This window comes from Caretta caretta, chromosome 1, assembly GCF_965140235.1.
Source record: "Caretta caretta isolate rCarCar2 chromosome 1, rCarCar1.hap1, whole genome shotgun sequence".
NCBI classification, from domain to species: Eukaryota; Metazoa; Chordata; order Testudines; family Cheloniidae; genus Caretta; species Caretta caretta.
Genome location: NC_134206.1, coordinates 101,789,853 through 101,809,305, shown reverse-complemented (window position 1 = coordinate 101,809,305; position 19,453 = coordinate 101,789,853). Strand labels below are relative to the sequence as shown.

Genomic DNA, 19,453 nt, shown 5'->3' with positions numbered 1-19,453 from the left:
CCCTGAGATTGTTCCGCGAGCTGGGGCTCCTGGTCAACGTCCCCAAGTCCACACACATACCCACACAGAGAGTGGAATTCATAGGGGAGGTCCTGGACACAGTGCAGGCCAGAGCAAGCCTTCCATTATCCCAATTCCAGGCTATCCAGCAAGCGGTCTCCTCCCTCCACCAGTCTCCAATGACAACAGCCAGGTGCTGCCTGCGGCTGCTGGGCCACATGGTAGCATGCACACACATGGTCAGGCATGCCAGACTGAGACTCAGAACTCTGCAGGCGTGGCTTGCTCAGGTGTACCGCCCAGGCAGGGACCTCCTGGACTTGGCAGTGACAGCCCCAAGGGACATGCTGGACTCCCTGTGGTGGTGGCATTCCCAGCCCGTGGTTTGCAAAGGCATCCCCTTCGCTGCCCCACAGTTGGACCTGACTCTGGTGACAGACACATCAGACCATGGATGCGGGGCTTACCTGGGGTCCTCATGACACAGGAGTTGTGGTCCGGAGCAGAGCGGTCGCTCCATATCAATGTGAAGGAGCTCAGGGCGGTTCATCTCACCTGCCAGACCTTTCATGCCACTCTGAGTGGTCACAGCATGACAGTTCTAACGGACAACACTACTGCCATGTTATATATAAACAAACAGGGCGGGTCCCATTCCTCGCCACTCTGTCGTGAGGCTCTCCTCCTCTGGGACCTCATAGCCCATGCAATTCACCTCAAGGCATCCTATCCCCCAGGGGTACGAAATGAGCTGGCGGACTCCCTCAGAAGGTCGTACCGTATGCACAAGTGGACGCTCAGGGTGGACATCATGCTTTTGCTCTTCCTCAGGTGGGGGTTTCCCTGGGTAGACCTGTTTGCCACCAGGGCCAACGCCCAGTGCCCATGGTTCTCCTCGTTCCAGGGCCGCAGCCCGGGCTCACTCGCGGATGTGTTTGCAATCCCGTGGAGGGGGGGCTTGATGTATGCCTTTCCCCCACTCCCCTTCGTACACAAGGTCCTACTCAAGGTGCACAGGGACAGGGCAGCAGTGATCCTCATCGCCCTAGCCTGGGCCCACCAGCACTGGGACACATTGCTCCTAGAGCTGTTGGTGGAGGCCCCAGTAGTCCTGCCCCTACACCAGGACCTCATTACGCAGAACGGCAGGCGGCTTCTCCACCACAACCTGCAGTCACTGCACCTGACGGCGTGGAGGCTCTGTAGCTAAACGCCCTGGAGAGCCAGTACTCCCTTCCTGTGTAGCAGATTCTGCTTGGCAGTAGAAAGCCCTCTGCCAGGGTGACCTATATGGCCAAGTGGAACAGGTTCTCATGTTGGTGTGAACACCGACATGTGCAGTCGTGTTAGGCCCTGGTGCAGGCCATTCTGGAGTACCTCCCTGCACCTCAAGCAGCAAGGGTTAGCCCCATCCTCACTCAGAGTACACCTGGCGGCCATCTCCGCCTTCCATCCGGAGTTCTTGGGGCGCTCAGTGTTTTCCCACCCAATCGTGGGACAGTTCCTTAAAGGATTGGAGAGGGTGTTTCCGCACTCAGGCCCCCCAGTCCCTCCATGGAATCTTAACCTGGTCCTCTCTAAACTCATGGGATCCCCTTTCGAGCCCCTTGCTTCCTGTTCTCTCCTCCACCTTTCCTGGAAGGTGGCATTTCTGGATGCCATTACCTTGGCCAGAAGGGTGTCCGAACTGAGGGCCCTCACCTCTGAGCCACCATACACAGTATTTCACAAGGACAAGATGCAGTTCCGACCGCACCCCAAGTTCCTCCCTAAGGTGGTCTCCCAATTCCATTTGGGCCAGGACATTTGTCTGCCAGTGTTCTTCCCGAAACCCCATACAGACCCGAGTCATCGCAGCTTGCACACCCTGGATGTGCATCGAGCACTGGCGTTCTATTTGGAGCTCACCAAGCCCTTTCGCAAATCCGCACAGCTGTTTGTGGCTGTAGCCAAGAGGATAAAAGGCCTCCCAGTGTCGGCGCAGCGGATTTTGTCTTGGATTACAAGATGCATCCGGGCGTGCTATGAGCCCGCAGGTATTCTGGCCCCGGCAGTCACGGCCCACTCAACCAGGGCACAAGTGACTTCCACGGCTTTCCTGGCACAGGTCCCAATCCAGGAGATCTGCAGAGCAGCCACCTGGTCCTCGGTGCACACCTTCACGACCCACTACGGGTCAACCAGCAGGCCAGAGAGGGCGCAGTAGTTGGCAGAGCGGTCCTCAAGCAGTTGTTCCGTGACTCCTGCCCTCCTCCAGAGGTAAGGTTGTAATTCACCTAATGTGGAATGGATGTGAACAAGCACTCGAAGAAGAAAAAACGGTTACTTACTTTCTCGTAACTGTTGTTCTTCGAGATGTGTTGTTCACGTCCATTCCACCACCCACCCTCCTACCCCTCTGTCGGAGTTGCCGGCAAGAAGGAACTGGAGGGGGTCGGGCTGGCAGGGGTATATATGCACGGCACAGTGGCGCCACTCGGGGGGACCGCCGGGAGCCGCTAAGGGAAAAAGTTTCCGACGCTCGTCCACGCGGCACGCGCACACCTAATGCGGAATGGACGTGAACAACACATCTCGAAGAACAACAGTTATGAGAAGGTAAGTAACCATTTTTTCTGATGACTTAAAGGGTAGAATTAAATATAAATAACATGTCTGGTCAGATGTTGCATGAAACTGAGTGTTTACACATTCACGCAGGAAGCAAGAGAGCACTAGGTAGGATTTAGTCAGAGTGATTACTGTGGCTTGCTATTGTTAGTTTCCATGGCAACCTCTCATCTGTATGAACCAATTTTCTTAAAAATATCGTTTCCTTTAAGCAAGCATGGAATGACATTGTATGTATACTTTACATTCCTGTGTCAAAAAGAAACATAACTATTTAACTGATACCAGTGCCTCATAGAATGTACCCTACTACTACTGATGAGACCGTGATGGCTTTAGCAGTTTTTCACCTCTTCTTTGCACTGACAGTGCAAAAGTCAGGTTTCGAACCAAAAGACAAGATTCTGCTCAATGTTGTTGCTCTTCCCCATACCACCTCCTTGTGGTGTCTGAAATGTGTCTAGCCATTCCATTTTCTCTTTGAATTATGTCAGCATTTCTGTGTTCCACCCCTACTGACTTGATAGGCAGCACTTAATTTATATTACATATTTGCTTACTTCCACCTGAGAAATTTTCTTTTGTTTTATCTCTATAGTGTAGTGACGAGCTTACTGACATTTATATTCAATACCAAAGTGACATGCAATTCACGACAATGTGAATCACAATTTATCTCCTTTGGTCTCCTGTAAAGTTGAGACTGCAAATAATAAATCTTCCCAGTATCAGAGTTATTTATTTCCCTTCAAGGATTTTCTCCAGTTTTAAAGGGAAAATGAGCTTGCATTGCACTCATTTTTTTATGACCCTTACCTTTCTGACCCAAATACCTATTCTAAAACTTTGGCTATATGTAGGCATTTGTGTTTAGGAAATATTTTTCTTGTCCCAAAATGGCAGAAACATTGAATATTCTTATGACAGTAATTTATTTGTGACAAGCATTATTGTGTGTAAGGTAACCTAATAATCTGACCATGACTTCTAACAAAATTTCTTTACCCATACACATTATCATTACCTGGTAACAACAGTTGACTTGTGTCATGAATAGGAGGAAGAGTAGCAACCTTTATGTATCTTTGGCAGCTGTACTGGGTTGCCTTACTTGTAAAGGGTTAAGCAATTCAAATAACAAGGTTGGCACCTGATCAGAAGGACCAATGAGAAAAGAAGATACTTTCAAATCTGGGGGGGAGGGATTTTTTTTTTTGCTATGTTTGTTGTTCCCTTACCGGACGGAGAGAGAAGCCAAGCAGGTACAATATTTCCTGTGATGGACCCAGGTCAGTTGGGTACAGCAGAGTAGTAGAAGGCAGAGGCCATTGGATAAGCAGTTTTCTGTTCCCTGAGTGACCAGAGCAGGGGCTGCGCTAGAGCAATCAGGAACCTGCTAGAACCAATTAAGACAGGCAAGCTAATTAAGACATCTGGAGCCAATTAAGAACATACAAGAATCAATTATGGCACGCAGACTAATCAGGACACCTGGTTTACAAAGGACCTCCCATCAGTTAGTGAGGGGGTATGCAAGGAGCAGGGAGTGAGAAGGCGTGCTTCTGGAGGACTGAGGAGTACAAGCGTGATCAGGCTTCAGGAGGAAGATCCTGCTGTGAGGATAAAGAAGGTGTTGGGGGGAGGCCATGGGGAAGTATCCCAGGGAGTTGTAGCTGTCACACAACTGATACAGGAAACATTGTAGACAGCTGCTATCCAGAGGGCCCTGGGCTGGAACCCGGTGTAAAGGGCGGGCCCGAGTTGTCCCCATCCCCCTAACTCCTGATTGGACACAGGAGGAGTTGACCTGGTCTGTGAGCAACACCAGAAGGGACAGTCTAATTTGGAAAGGGATCTGACTTGTCCCCGACCCACTAGGTGGGACACAGAGACTGCGGGGATTGTTCTCCATTTCCCCCATGCTGACCAGTGATGAGGTTAGCTGAGTGAATGGCAGGTTTGAGCCTCTAGCAGAAGCGGCCAAACTGAGGGCTGCCATGAACCTCTGAGGCGAGCAAATCCGCCAAAAAGCGCAGGACCCACCAAGGCAGAGGAGGAACTTTGTCACACTCCTGAAAATATACCTGGAATAATCCATCTAAAACAACAAAAACTGTGAGTAGGACAAGGAAATGCGTTAGGTTATCTTTTGGTTTGGCTTCTGAATTTTCCTATGCTACAGATGTAGTTTCATTCCTGTTTTTGTAACTGTGAAGCTGAACCCAGAGGGAATCCTCTGTGTGTTTAAATCTTTTTATTACTCTGTAAAGTTACCTTCCATTCTGATTTTGCAGGTGTGATTCTTTTACTTTTTTCTTTATAAAAAATGTTCTTCTTTTAAGAACCTGATTGATTTCACTGTCCTGAAGACAGAGGGTCTGGTCTGTGCTCACATTGCAAAGGCAACTGGTTGGTAGTTTATTTTCAAGCCTCTCCAGGAAAGGGGGTGAAAGGGCTTGGGGGGATATTTGGGGGAGATAGGGATTCCAAGTGACTGTTCCCTGAATATTTTGTGTAAATCACTTGGTGCTGACAGCAGTATCAGTCTAAGGAATTAGTGCCTTAGAGAAGTTTTAACCTAAGCTGGTAAAATATAAACTTAGGGGGTCTTTCATGCAGGTCCCCACATCTGTACCGTAGAGTTCAGAGGGGGGGCGGAACCCTGACAACTTGAAGTTGTATCATCTCACCAATCTCTAAAAAAACATAATAATGTTCCCTAAAATAGTTATCTGAACCCTACACCTCACTTCTCATTAATGACTACTTTTCTATGTAGACATTTTTTTTCAGTTCTTCTAGCTGAAATATCTAAACCACTGGTATTGCAGAACATCTGTTGTAGATGTGATGGGAGGAAGAGGAGTATGAGAAGAAACGGGAAAGGGGCAGACAGGTACATCTTTGATTTAGCTACAAGACAGTTGGTCATGAAGTCATTCATCTGTAGCTTTAGTTGGTGAGAAGAGGATGGCAGCTGGATGAGAGGGGATCAAAGTAAAATTTGGAGGAAAGGAAATCCAGGTAGCAAGTATTAGGACTTTGCAGTTAAAGGGGAGGAGAGAGGTAGGATGAAAGATAGAGAGGAACAGTAGGTGTAACTGAAGGAAGTTTATTACAAGCTTGGCCTAGAATTATAGTCAGTAGGACCAGCATTTTGCATTTCATAACAACACACTGTAAATGTGATCAGCTGCATCACTTTACACTTTTCAAGCGCTTTCTTTTGTCACCTACAATGACACTAGCTATGCGTGCCCAATGCCCTTAGAACCAGATTCTCATTTACATTAAAGCACCTTTGCCCTGCCAGTGTCAGTGCACAGGGAAATAACATTGAGTTATTAGCTAGTTTCTGTCCAAACTGACATAAGATTTTTCTCATTACTTGTTGAAAATTATGCTGATATATTACATGAACTCATACATGTTTTCACCCGAAATACAGATTATATTTTTAATTAACAGATATAATATAAAGTAGGCTCTTCATTCAGGTATGCTATATAAATTAAACCACCACTTGTCATCTGCCAAACTCCCAAGTAAAACACACATGTTGGATGTTATTTTCTTGCTTGCATTCCTTAGGATAGAACAGAAAAATATTTCCATATGGTTCTACAGATGGGAAATAATAATTACGTTTAAAATATTGCATTGCTATTAACGTTACATAACTGCAAACTCGTCATGTTTAGAAGAAAAGTTCCAAGGTTACCATGGAAAAGTATATTACATCTACCTTATCAGTTGTCCCCAAAACATTCCAGGGATTTATAGTTCACTGTCCACTATGAATCCAGGTCTTTTATTACAAAACATCCACCTGCACTAACCTTCATGCTTCTGTTAACATCAAATTTTGTAATATCAAAATTAATACAATATAATTTGCACTTTCCCTGGCTCTGTAAAATTTAATATAAAAAAGATATTTCTGTGCAATTCTCTCTGTAAACTAGAAAATTTTGCTAAGATATATAAATGTAGAAAAATCTGACTATTCAGTAGTAGTTTGCAATATTTAACGTCACTGGACCTGATCCTCAGAGGAAGTCAATGGAACTATGCCATTTTACATGAGCTGAGGAACTGACCCATAATCATTAGATTTGATCTAGCATGATTAATAAATCAGTATTGTCCTGTGATGCCTTGATTTTTATTTCATGAACTAAATCTTTTTATCCAGGAAGAACAGCCTTGGATTTTTACAATGGTTATTTTAAAAATTAAAAAAAATTGTTTACCATTAAAATATGTGCTATACCCTTTTCCAGCAGCTTGTGGCACTGCAGAGCAATATTGCTCTGTAATTTTTTTTTAACTGGCGTATGCTACAATGGTTTGTTGCATGCATTTTGGGTAACTGACGATTCCTAAGAAAAATGAAAGAATAAAAAGTCAGACTCACTATCAGGATCGAAAAAAGAAAAGGAGTACTTGTGGCACCTTAGAGACTAACATATTTATTTGAGCATCAGCTTTCGTGAGCTACAGCTCACTTCATCGGATGCATCGAGTAATTTTGGCTGTTTTAAATCCACTCTGTCAGTGATAGTAGTGAAATGTGCCAGCACTTGTTGAAGAAACATTAGAGCCATATCAATGATTTCTTAATTCCTTGTTCTCAGGCAGCACCTGCACAAATAAATTCTTGGGAATCAAAAGAAGAGCCCTGGTAATGGTTTCCTGGTAGTGTATGTTTTCTATGACATCCATCTAAAATCTTTTTATTGATAAAGCTGTAAGAGTGGTTTGCTGACCTGTCACAGCTGCTCCACTCCGATTAAAGTAACCTGTAGGAGTTCTTTAAAACAAAAGTTCTTAAGAACATATTTAACAATAATCAGATGTTGTAGGCAAAAGCAGGGCACTGTCTTCCACTAAGAAATAATGATGCAATACAATAAAAGGTTATATAACACTGTAGTCATTGCACTGTGCACCTTTATGAGCTGCATACATAACAAAGAAATAAATAATGAATAACCATATACTTAGTGAGTCTTCCCAGCACTTTACAATATATAATAAAAGAAAACAGCAGGCTAAATTGGTATAACCTAAAATAAGCTTAATAGAGTATAATATATTTACTTAAATCTATATCATGTGATCAAGTATTGTCTTTTCTACATTAAAGCTACTAATAATTTCCTCTACACGATTCAGGAACTCTGCAGGCATCACAAGTTTTAATTGCCACACTCCTTATATACCAGCATGCCACATGAAGACATTATTAAATGAAACGGCAATCATTAAACCCAATTGTATGTTCTCACTTACAATACTGTAGCATTTTGTCTGTGACACTATGTAAATTTGGAAACTGAAGTTGGGAACATCTTGGTTTAATTAGCTAATACATAAAATAACTTAAGAAAAAATACTTAATATGTAAAAAACTGCAATGTTTTCCTGAATAAGGTTTTTTTCTAGTAGGCCCATTGGTACCTGAAATTGATGAATCTCTTTGACTGTTGATACTTGATTTAATCTCAGATGCTGCCTTTAAATATGAGAAATGGATAATTTGGGCACTTCTAAAGAATTCTTCCTCAAGGTTGTCCCTCCCAGATATTGTTGGCCAAATCTTCAGAGGTGCACTTGTAGAGTTGGGTCTACATTTTTTGCTTGTGCTCAGATTAGGTATACACAACTTTTAATGTATATAGACAAGTCACAGCTTATATAGCATTATATACATGTTGCAAATGAGAATTACATATGCATACAGGCACCATAGCCATTAGTGGAGAACATGCTCAACTTTATGGTCTAAATCGTCCCATTGACTTTGATTAGGCTACTCACAGCACATAAAGTTAAACATGTTTGTAATTGTTTGCTGGATCGGGGCCTAAGATGTCCACAGCTAATACCTCCCAATATTGGAAATACTGTCATTATGTCCCACTCCTAACTTCAGGAAAATAATTCAGTTCTTCAGTTACTACATTTGGTAATCATCGACATTAGAAGAAAAAAATCAAACAAAAAATTGCCATTGCTCTCAGCAGTCTCAATTATATCTAAATCCACACCAGGGTACCATATTCATAAATCCACTAAACCTGTGATGAACTATTGAGAATTACATTAAACCAAGATGCACACAAAATATATTTTTATATATGCGCACTTACTCATATACACATATATATATACACACAGTATTATGAATCCACATCCCAATGTGAAACAGATCTGTTACAAGTATTCAATAAATCTGAATTCTTTTTGATTTACAGAATAGTCTGTTACTGATGTATACGTATAGCAGGTATTATAGAATCAGAGAAATGTAGGGCTGGAGAGATCATCTACTACAACAACCTGTGCTAAGGAAGGACCAAGTAAACATAGACCATTCTGACAGATGTTTGTCCAACCTGTTCTTAAAAACCTCCAATGATGGGGATTCCACAACCTCCCTTAGAAGCCTATCTCAGTGCTTAACTATCCTTATAGTTAGAAAGTTTTTCCTAATATCTAAACTAAATCTGCCTTGCTGTAGATTAAGCCCATTACTTCTTGTCCTGCCTTCAGTGGACGTGGAGAACAATTGATCACAGTCCTCTTTCTAACAGCCCTTAACCTATTTGAAGACTGTTATTAAGTCCCCCCTCAGTCTTCTTTTCTGATGTCAGAACATGCCCAGTTTTTCTAACCTTTTCTCATAGATCAAGTTTTCTAAATCTCTTCCCACATTTGTTGCTCTCCTCTGGAGTCTTTCCAGTTTGTTCACAGCTTTCCTGAGGTGTGGCACCAAGAATTGGACAGGGTGCTCCAGCGGAGGCCCCAACAGTGCTGAATAAAGTGTGACAATTACTTCCTGTGTGTTGCATATAACACTCCTGTTAATACCCCCTAGAATGACACTAGCCTTTTTTGCAAGTGCATCCTGTTGATGACCTATGTTCAATTTGTGATCCACTATGACCCCCAGATCCTTTACAGCAGTACCACCACCTATCCAGTTATGCCCCATTTTGTAGTTATGCATTAGATTTTTTTCCTTCCTAAGTGAAGTACTTTGCACTTACCTTTATTGAATTTGATAGACAGACCAATTCTCCAATTTGTCAAAGTCCTTTTGAATTCTAATCCTGCCCTCCGAACCCCTGGCAGCTTGGTATCATCTGCACATTTTATTAGCATACTCTCCACTCCATTATCCAAGTCATTAATGAAAATATTGAATGGTATCAGACCCAGGACTGACCCCTGCAGGATCCCACTAGATACACACTCCCAGTTTGACAGGGAACCGTTGATAACTGCTCTTTGAGTATTGTCTTTCCCCAAGTTGTGCACCCACCTTGTAGTAATTTCATCTAGACCATGTTTCCCTTGTTCATTAATGAGACTGTCATGTGGTACTGTGTCAAAAGCCTTACTAAAATCAAGATATATCAAGTCTACTTCTTTCCCCGCATCCAATAGGCCAGTATCTCTGTCAAAGAAGGAAAATTGGTTCTTTTGGTGGGTTTTGTTCTTGACAAATCCACGCTATCTGTTCCTTATAATCCTATATCCTCTAGATGCTTACAAATTGTTTGTTTAATAATTAGTTGCAGTATCTTTCCAGATTTCAAAGTCAGGTTGACTGATCGTAATTTCCCGGGTCCTCTTTGTTATACTTTTTAAAGATAGGTACTGTGTTTGCCTTTCTCCAGGACTCTTGGACCTCAAGCGCCCTCCATGAGTTCTCAAAGATATTTGGTAATATTTCTGAGATTGCTTCAGCTAGTTCCTTAAGAGCCCTTGGATGAATTTCATCAGGCCCTGTCGACTTGAATACATCCAACTTATCTAAATATTTTAACCTGTTTTTTCTGTATTTTGCCTTGCATTCCTTCCCCCTTGTTGTTAATATTAATTGTGTTAAGTATCTGATCACAGTTAACCTTTTTAAAGATGATTGAACCAAATTAGGCATTGAACATCTCAGCCTTTTTGATGTAATCAATTATTAGATTTCCTTCCCCACTATGAAGAGAACCTATACTTTCCTTCATCTTTCTCTCGCTCCTAATGCATTTAAAGAACCTTTTTTATTGTCTTTTATGTCCTTTGCTAGGTGTAACTCATTTTGTGCCAAAGTCTTTCTGATTTTGTCGCTACATGCTTGTGCTATTCTTTTGTACTATTCCTTCGCATTTCTTCCATATTTCCACTTTTTATAGGATTTCTTTTTGATTTTCAGGTCACTAAAAAGAGCTCCTGATGGAGTTATATTGGCCTCTTAGTATTCTGTTCAGGATGGTTTGTAGTTGTGCATTTAACATTATCTTCTTGAGAAACTGCCAGCTCTCCTGAACTCCCTTTTCACTTAGATTTTCTTCCCATAGCACCATACCTACCAGTTCTCTGCGTTTGTCTGATTTTCTGAAGTCCTTATTCTGTTTCTCTCACTCCTTCCTTTCTTTCATATCATAAATTCATCATTTCATGATCAGTGTCACCCAAATTGCCTTCCAACTTCAGATTTGCTACCAATTGTTCCCTGATGGTCAGAATCAAGTCTAAAATGGTTGTACTTTAGTTACTTACACCACTTTCTGAAACAAACAGTTGTCCCCAATACATTCCAAGAACTTACTGGAAATTTTGTGTTTTGCTGTATTACTTTTCCAGCAGATGTCTGGTACTACTGGGTACTACCAGGTCTTGTGTTTTGGGTATTCTTGTTATTTGTCCTAGAAATGCTTCATCCACCTCCTCTTTCTGATTTGTTGGTCTATAGTAGACCCCTACCATGATGTCACCCCTATTTTTAACCCTTCTATCTTTACGCAGAGATTTTCAACTGATCAACAAGTGTATATATTCTTAATGTAAAATGCAACATCTCCTCTGTTTTTGTTCTGCCCATCCTTCCTGAACAAGCTATACTCCTCTATACCAATATTCCAGTCATGAGACTTATCCCAGCAAGTCTCTGTGATGCCAGTTTAGTTATAACTTAAATTACATACTAATATTTCCTGTTTAACTTCCAGTTCTTTCTATATTCAACAATCCCAACATTTAGTTTAACTTCTTTGGGGAACATACACACCAAGCTCCTCAAAAAGACAATGATGGTCCTGAAATGTTTCATGCACATCTCCCAGGTTTTCTGGGATGATGAAGTCTCAAAAGTATGATGCTTTGAAAATGTAGCTGTAATTTACTTTATAAAAATTATTCTTAAAAATAATCAACCTTATTATTAGGTTGCACAGGTTAAAAGCATGCTTGGGACGGGAGCGTACAAAGCATATAATATCCACACTTGAAAAGGGCAACTGTGTGGGAAACAAATTACTGCTTTCAATGATATTATGCATTTCAGCAGTATGGTTTTGCTTAAGAAATGATAGAATCTTTCAAAACAGTGAACATTTTAAGGTCACCTGGCATATATTAATGTATTTTGAGGGCATAGAAAGTCTGGAAAATAAAGAAGTTTTACCATGAATCAGAGTCAGTTTGGAAACAAAAATACTTGCTGCTTCAGTTGTTTTTTTACTTCCAAAAACTATAGTCTTCTGAAGACCTTGTGCCTATATCCCTAGGCCACATACAGGTAAATGAAACAAGCCCAACTTCTGGTCCATCTGTAATAAATAGCTTTAAAGAGATGTGCCTAAAGATACTATTTCAGATTGATCAAAAATAGGGTTGGGATTGCTAGAAGCTCCTACATTTTTCTCTAATGATTACTTAGAGATTATGGTAATGATTCCCAAATAGCTGACATAGTCCAGTCTTGAGAGATGCCTGGGGCCCCATGTTCATCAAAGGTACAGGAATAGATAAATTCCTCAGTTCTGATTTATTCCTCTATTTAAAATGTTCATTACTTGCAGATCACCTGGAACCTGCTGGGCCACATAGTAAAACATGGTTTAGCAACAGAATCAGGGCACACATCTGACTATGGCAGAATCCAGTGGGAGGCATATTTCCAAGGATACAGAAACCGTAGAGCCAAAAAGGACACAGTGGCAGCCATACTGGGTGGCACTGGAGTTGGGGTCTCCTTATGTAATTTGTATGACATTGAGGGATTATACCTTAAAATTAACCCACTAACTGATTAGTTTGGTAAAGCCATTGAAAAAGGAGGAGGGATTAGTTCTTTAACTTTGCAACAGGAGGTGTCAGTTATTAGCAATATGTACTCCATTGCGCAAACTTTTAAATGAATTCATATATCTTTAAATACTTTAATTCATTACATAACAATAATGTTTCTCAAGCAATTGTATGCAGCATATATGGTACTAAACTTGTTATGCATTCAGGAAATATTTTATTCAAGAAATAAAAAAATCAACTGGGGGAATGGTCAAGATAGTTAAACAGCACACTTATATGGACCTCATTAGGGGAAAAAGGAATTTACAATATTGCTAGGCTAGAATGTGGATCCTAGGAACCACATGAAATTAGCAATTCGACTGTGCCAGTTATAATCACTATTCCCTTAGGGATAGGGGGCCCTGAAGACTTGGCATATGTTAACAGCATGTGTACAATAGAGAATGGGACCCATAAACAGCATTATCCCAGCGTGACGATGGCAACACAAGGAGAAGAGGAAATAAGCACAACCTGCTGTAAATGAATCAAGGACAAATGGTTCTGAGAGTGTTCAGTGTGAATGAGCAGGACCACAAGCGAGGGAGGTTGGGCCCGAATAGTCGTTAAAGAGAGAGTAAAGGAAGTGGTATAGCCTGGAGACACAGTATGTTCTCGATGGGGACAACACCATGCCAGGGGAGCCTGGATGGATTTTGTCTGAACCTCAGCTCTCTGACTCAGGGTGGAACCCAGGCCGTATGGCCAAGTTTGCAGATTAAGGAGAATGTGACAGAGGCTGTAACAGACAACACCAAATGGGAGTCACTGGTGATCAATCTCTTTTCACCTAGACCTCCCTTGTCCATTAACACCAATGATTCAGTACAATGGAAAATAGAGCGCAACTAATAGCCGAGCAACAGGAAACTGGGATAATACTGTACCAACAGTGGAAACACCCTGGTGGGCTGTACCAGACGAGGTGAGCTTGCACCTCCCTGGTTAGCACTCTGAGCCTTTAATAGTGGTTAAAGTGATTACAGCTACTGTGGCCTTGGGAATCTGTTCCTGCCTGGTAAACTTTAAAAAGAGAGCACAAAAAGGCAGGATTATGATACGGATTAAATGAATGCTAATATAAAAAGGAAAAATAAAGACGGTTGAATGTCGGCCTGGCTTGACATGAGTGACAGGATTATGGAAATAAAAAGATCAGCAGGCTGAAAACGGAATGTTTGTGCTAAGAGAGGTAAAGGGGCCAATGAGCTAAGAGACAGAATGTCTGAACTAGCTAAGGTAAGTGGCAGAAATACCAAGGGAACCATTTACAAAGAACAAGATATCAATGGACAAAATACACTGGGAATTTAAAAATGAGGTAAAGAGTATTTTGAACATGGACAGTGCATGAACAGAGCATGCTGTACAGGGAATGGTTCCTGCAAAGTAACCAAACCAGTCCCAAAATGTGTGATGCAATGTATAGTAAATGCACTGAGATGTGTAAATGTATATAAAGAGGGTTTCTATGTAACTTTGAGTCTGTGATGTGCCCTGTGTTTGAGTCTAATCATCTTAGTGTGGCATTGCTGTATGCAATAAATATACATGAGTGACGAAGTCTGGAGTCAAACTGAGTTCTTCGAAGCTGAGTGGAAAGAAGTCTCAGGGGAATCCCAACAGTTCAGTGCTTGGGCTTGACAACCTCTTTCTTGTAGTATGTCTGTGCCTTTATCCTAATCTCCAGGAAGACTTAAATAATCCTTACAAGATATGCCTAGCATTTACTAGGAGCAAGCAAGCAAACATCAGAAACAAAGAAAAATGTCTGCTTATAGAAATGGTCTAATTAATCAAGTCCTCTCTCACTGAAAACTAGCACAGCAGGGGAAAGGAGACTTGGAAAGGATAGGCCTGGCTTCCTCAGCCACTGAGGAAAGCTGGACTTTATGCTGCCTCCTTCTCCTCGCAGGGCAGGGGGCCAGGCAGATCAGGCAGCAGCTCAGAAAGTCTTTATGTTCTTACCTCCATGGTGGGAAGCAGTTCAGTGAGAATGGAATGGCAGTGATAAGCAGATCAGGTGTTTATACTTTCTCCATGTCTTCGCCCAGTACCAGCACAGAATAGAGGAGAACTGAATGGGGCGGGGGTGGAAGCATATAGGTCATGCAAGGTAGCCAATGCAAGAATGCTGGAGGGAAGATCAGATGCTGATGCTCACCGTGTCTCCTCTTCTACAAGCAGCCAAAGCGTGGGGTGGACTGGCAATGGCAGAAAGAGGCTAGCACCTCAGGCATCACTGGAGTAGCAGTGAATCAGTCTGCACTTTGTGGAAAAGGCCACTTTGATCATTTTCCACCTCTTCTCACCTGGAGACGTCAACAGGAGATCAATGACAGAGCCGCGGGGAAAATGTTGATTTTATGATGGAGGCCACTATGTTGTAATTTATGCTTGTCTATGAACATGTGTTTTATGTGGAAGCGTGTATCACATAATGTGTTGACCAGTTGGTCTGTCAATGCACTTAACCATTACTGTCTATATAGCAACTAAAATTGCACTGTCTTGTTTTATTTTATAGCTCCGTAAATCAGTTTTCAGCATCAGGGCAAGAAATCTTCTGGAAAAGGAGACAGCAATCAATAAAATCCTTAGGTAACAAATAGGGTTAATTTGATTTGATGCTTTCTATCTTTTGGATGACAAATGGATCTCATTAATGAGTAATGAATTATTTCTAATCTGTTTCTTCTGCATGAGTGCTAAAGTATTAAGTCAGTTTACTGTGTGTGCTTAATATTTGTGCCAGTGTATCTCTTTGCATTAAAAAACACAGCTCGTTTTTACCTCTTTGTGTAAATGATAATAACCGATGATAACATGCTCTTAAGGTATATTATTCATGAACACAGTGGCAAAAGAGAGATCATGTTTTATAATATGGGGTCAAATTTTGGCTTTTTCCACCTTTTCCCTTAGAATTAACCAAAATATCACTTTTAAAAAGCACTTCTATTTTGCACTCGTGCCTGGGAATTCCAACACAATCTTTGCACAGGAACCCAAGTGGAGTACTCCTACCAAACACATAAGTAAACTATGCAAGAAAACACAGAAAGAAGGCCTGTAGATTATTAACTGTGTGGGACTGATTGTGGACCCCTTACAATGGTGATCACATGCAAAAGTAGTCCCAATACATGCTCAGCAACATGAGGAAAGGATACACAGTCCTGGCCCTATGTGTTTCAGAGGAGCAAGAATCATGTCATCAAGTTATCCTGAGTTCTCACCTTTCTTCAGCTTTTCATGCCAGTTTTTGTTTTACATTATATAATTTGAATGTTAATAATTCTAATTTAAACATTAAATCTGTGCCAACAATTTATAGATCATTAGTTTGTTGCTACCTACAGTTGTGTGTCATCAAAGCTTGCACACCTACAGTATATTTTATAAACTACCACTAATAGGGAAATAGCAGTACAAATCAGGAATAATTTATTAGAAAAATACAGTTGTGAAATGAGAATAAATACTTTATGAAGAGCACTCCAGTATGAAATTACAGTTCAGTGCAAGTCCTGAACTGTGAATATGGTTGAAAAGTGACTCGTAATTACATGCAATTTGAGAAAAATTATAGTAGCCACCTTTTGTTGTTCTTTTTAATATTCCTAAAGAATAAGTTACAGTAAGTGCTGTAGAGATTAACACAACTTTAGCTTTCGTTAAAAACTATGGTAAATGTGACCAATTAGCAATTCAGCTGGTTATGCTTTGTCAAGATGTGACTGCAAGGCCAAAAGTATTCATTGCAAATAAAACTTAGGATTCTTTTTAAAAGCATTTCAATTACCTAAATGTCTCTTGGTTTTATAGAAGTTGCCCCATGGAGAAATAAGCAGTTTCTGCATGCTAGTCAAAAGCCTTACAATACATTTTTATGTATTGACTTCTCAGCAGCATTTGACGAAAACACACAGGTTGCTGATATATAATCATGAAATTCCACTGACTCCAATGGGGTTACACAAAGTGTCAGTCAGCTCAAAGTTCAGCTCAGACAGTATCCCATAGGAAATCCACTCATGGGCTGCTTTTATCTTTTTAAGGCTCCATTATTTCAGATGCAAGAATAACTCATGTAGAACAAAGGAAACTGTACAATTGAAACGCACGGAGTTTCCTATGAATTCTTCCATCACAATAGTGAGGTTTCCTTTCCTCAGAAGACGTCTGCAGTTCTGCTTTCAGAACCTGTGGACTCCTGGTAATTTATCTGTCTCTCACTGCAAGGGGCAGCCACACAGATCCCCCTCATCTCTGCTTTGCTAGCAGCCTGCTCCCACTTGTCCCTTCAGAGCATGGCATCTGCAGAATCTATGCTTCCAAGGGAACTTTTGACCCTGGAATCCCCCCTCAGGGACAGTTTCACAGGACAGAGCATGGCATCTGCAGAACCTATGCTTCCAAGGGAACTTTTGACCCTGGAATCCCCCCTCAGGGACAGTTTCACAGGACAGAGGAAGAAGCAGTCCTAATGTATATTCACCACCAGGTGCTTTCCCACCCAGATTTGCAGAGTCAGACTTCCTTGGAGCCCTTGTGGGGAAGTTTTGATGGTAATGGGATCCTGCCACTGGGGCAAAATGTTTGCTGGCACAGCTGCCTTTTGCACACAGACAAACATAGGATGCATAAGGCCTTCAAGGAATAATAGTCTCAAGAGTGTAGCTTATTCATTAACAAAGAAGCAGCCTCCTTATGAGCAAGAGGAACAGGGAGTTTTCTTGGCAACGAGTAACTGCCTCAAACTGTTTCCATACTCTGCTGATTCCGATGATGCCATTTCTACACTATAGTTACTGGGCCCGCAGCAGGTGTCACAGCTTCAGTATTAACATGCTAACATAAGAAATCATTTTCACAACATAAGGGATGGATTTGCTGGTGCAGAAAGTCACTAAATATGAGGTTTTCTATGACGGTGGAGCCTCAAAGAGGGAGCTTGCAAAGAAAAAAAAAAGATGGGTGTGAAATGTGATAAAATATCACCGCTAAACCCAAGCTTACTGTTCACAGGAAGCAGAAAAACTCAAACTTGCATGAAGATTATGGTTTTTCTTTGTACTGATCACAGCTACTGTAGCTGAGATATTTGAATTTCAGCTACATTACAGACCTGACAGTGAAAGAATTGATTTTTGTACCTTAAACACTCAGTAACAGTTCAAGCTGCCCTTCTCTAAAGATTCCCACCAAAAGGCTTTTAATCATTGTCTGTATGGATGAAGGTGGGTATAAGTGCTTCTCTAAATTAAAGCTGCTCTGGAACAACTTCAGTTTGCTCAAATTACTTTAACAAAAAGACTTTTAATTCTGTTCTTGCTGCTTTATGCTTTGTGCTGCCTTTTTTGTCCTTCTTACCCACTCTTACTGAAGAATATTTTTTATCAAATTCTAAATATTTTAACATAAAGCAAAAGAGTGCAAATTATACAAAATGGGATGAATTCCATCTTTGTGCATCTCTTGAATGATCATTTAATGCTTCCATTGGTGGCAATGGGGGCTCTACATACCCTTCCAAGGGCAGAACTTGGGACCAAATGAAATAGAATTGAAGATGACACCCAGCATCAATTATGGATTAATTATCATCTGGAATCCTCAAAGTCTAGAAAAATAGCTTTTGTAAGGACTAGTAAAATTGCCTGTCTGCCATCAGAGCCAGCATCATGGATGCCAGCTAAATATCTGCCCGATTCCCAGAATCATTCATCACCTTTATGTTTTATATAATAATTACCTGTCATTCTTGTTGAGCTTCTCCCACTGCCTCTGCACCACCAGCCTTGACCCCACCCTCCTCACGTTTGTTTTCTTCCCCCATTTCCCTCTCTGTTACATGCTACCCCCTGAGAATGGAACACTCTACCAGCCACCATCTTCTTCTCCCTACAGTCGTTTGTGTAAATATACTGGAACCATCCAGATATACACGTATAACCACGTTACCGTACCACTGTTAGTGAGCCTTATCTTTCTCATCTCATCATCCCCTATTGCTACTCATGCATATTCCATCACATAATAGTTTGCAAGCTCCACGAGGCTCAGGCCATGTCACATCTTTTTATTGGACCTATAAAGTGTCTTAGCACATTTTTGGATGCTGTATGAATAAAATAAAAATATTCATATTACCTATGTCAATGATGCAGAACACGGTTCTGGTTCAGATATAGGTTAGCTGACCAATTCTGAGGCTGTTTACTGTACTGCCTATTCTGAGCCATTTTCCCATCAGCATATATTATCATATACATAGTGCAGCATCTAAGTTTCAGGGTCTGTTGGACAAAAAGATCAACTTCGAAGGTCATCATTAAGTAATGAATTGTGACAGTTTTGGAAATAAGCCACATTAGCTTGAGTAGCTTTTGATATGCATTACATTTTATAATTGATTTTAGAGCTAAATTGTAAACTAATGCTAAGTATAAACAACAATGTATTCACTATTCCAGACAAAGCTTTTCTGACATTTGCTGAGCCTGAGGGAATAGCCTATCTCATGCATAAGTGAAGCTTTCAGTTGGAATAAACAGCTGAATGAATAAGGAACATTTATCTTATGTCTGAAATTATGTCTTGAGTGTGTCATTAAAATTATGTCTTGAGTGTGTCATTAAAATATGTTGTAGTGCTTGAATTAAAAATTCAGTTTTACTAGTTTGCTGGTATTCTGGTA

The 19,453-nt window shown here is 41.2% G+C and overlaps 1 protein-coding gene across 6 annotated transcripts in view; it reads left to right on the top strand.

Annotated features, from left to right (window-relative positions):
• NALCN (sodium leak channel, non-selective) overlaps positions 1-19,453 on the top strand; it is a 356,269-nt gene that overhangs the window by 280,164 nt on the left and 56,652 nt on the right. For all 6 annotated transcript variants that reach the window (XM_048854413.2, XM_048854388.2, XM_048854395.2 and 3 more), the window contains one exon: positions 15,278-15,351. In XM_048854413.2, coding sequence (XP_048710370.1) covers positions 15,278-15,351 — 74 coding nt within the window. The remainder of the gene's footprint in view (positions 1-15,277; positions 15,352-19,453) is intronic.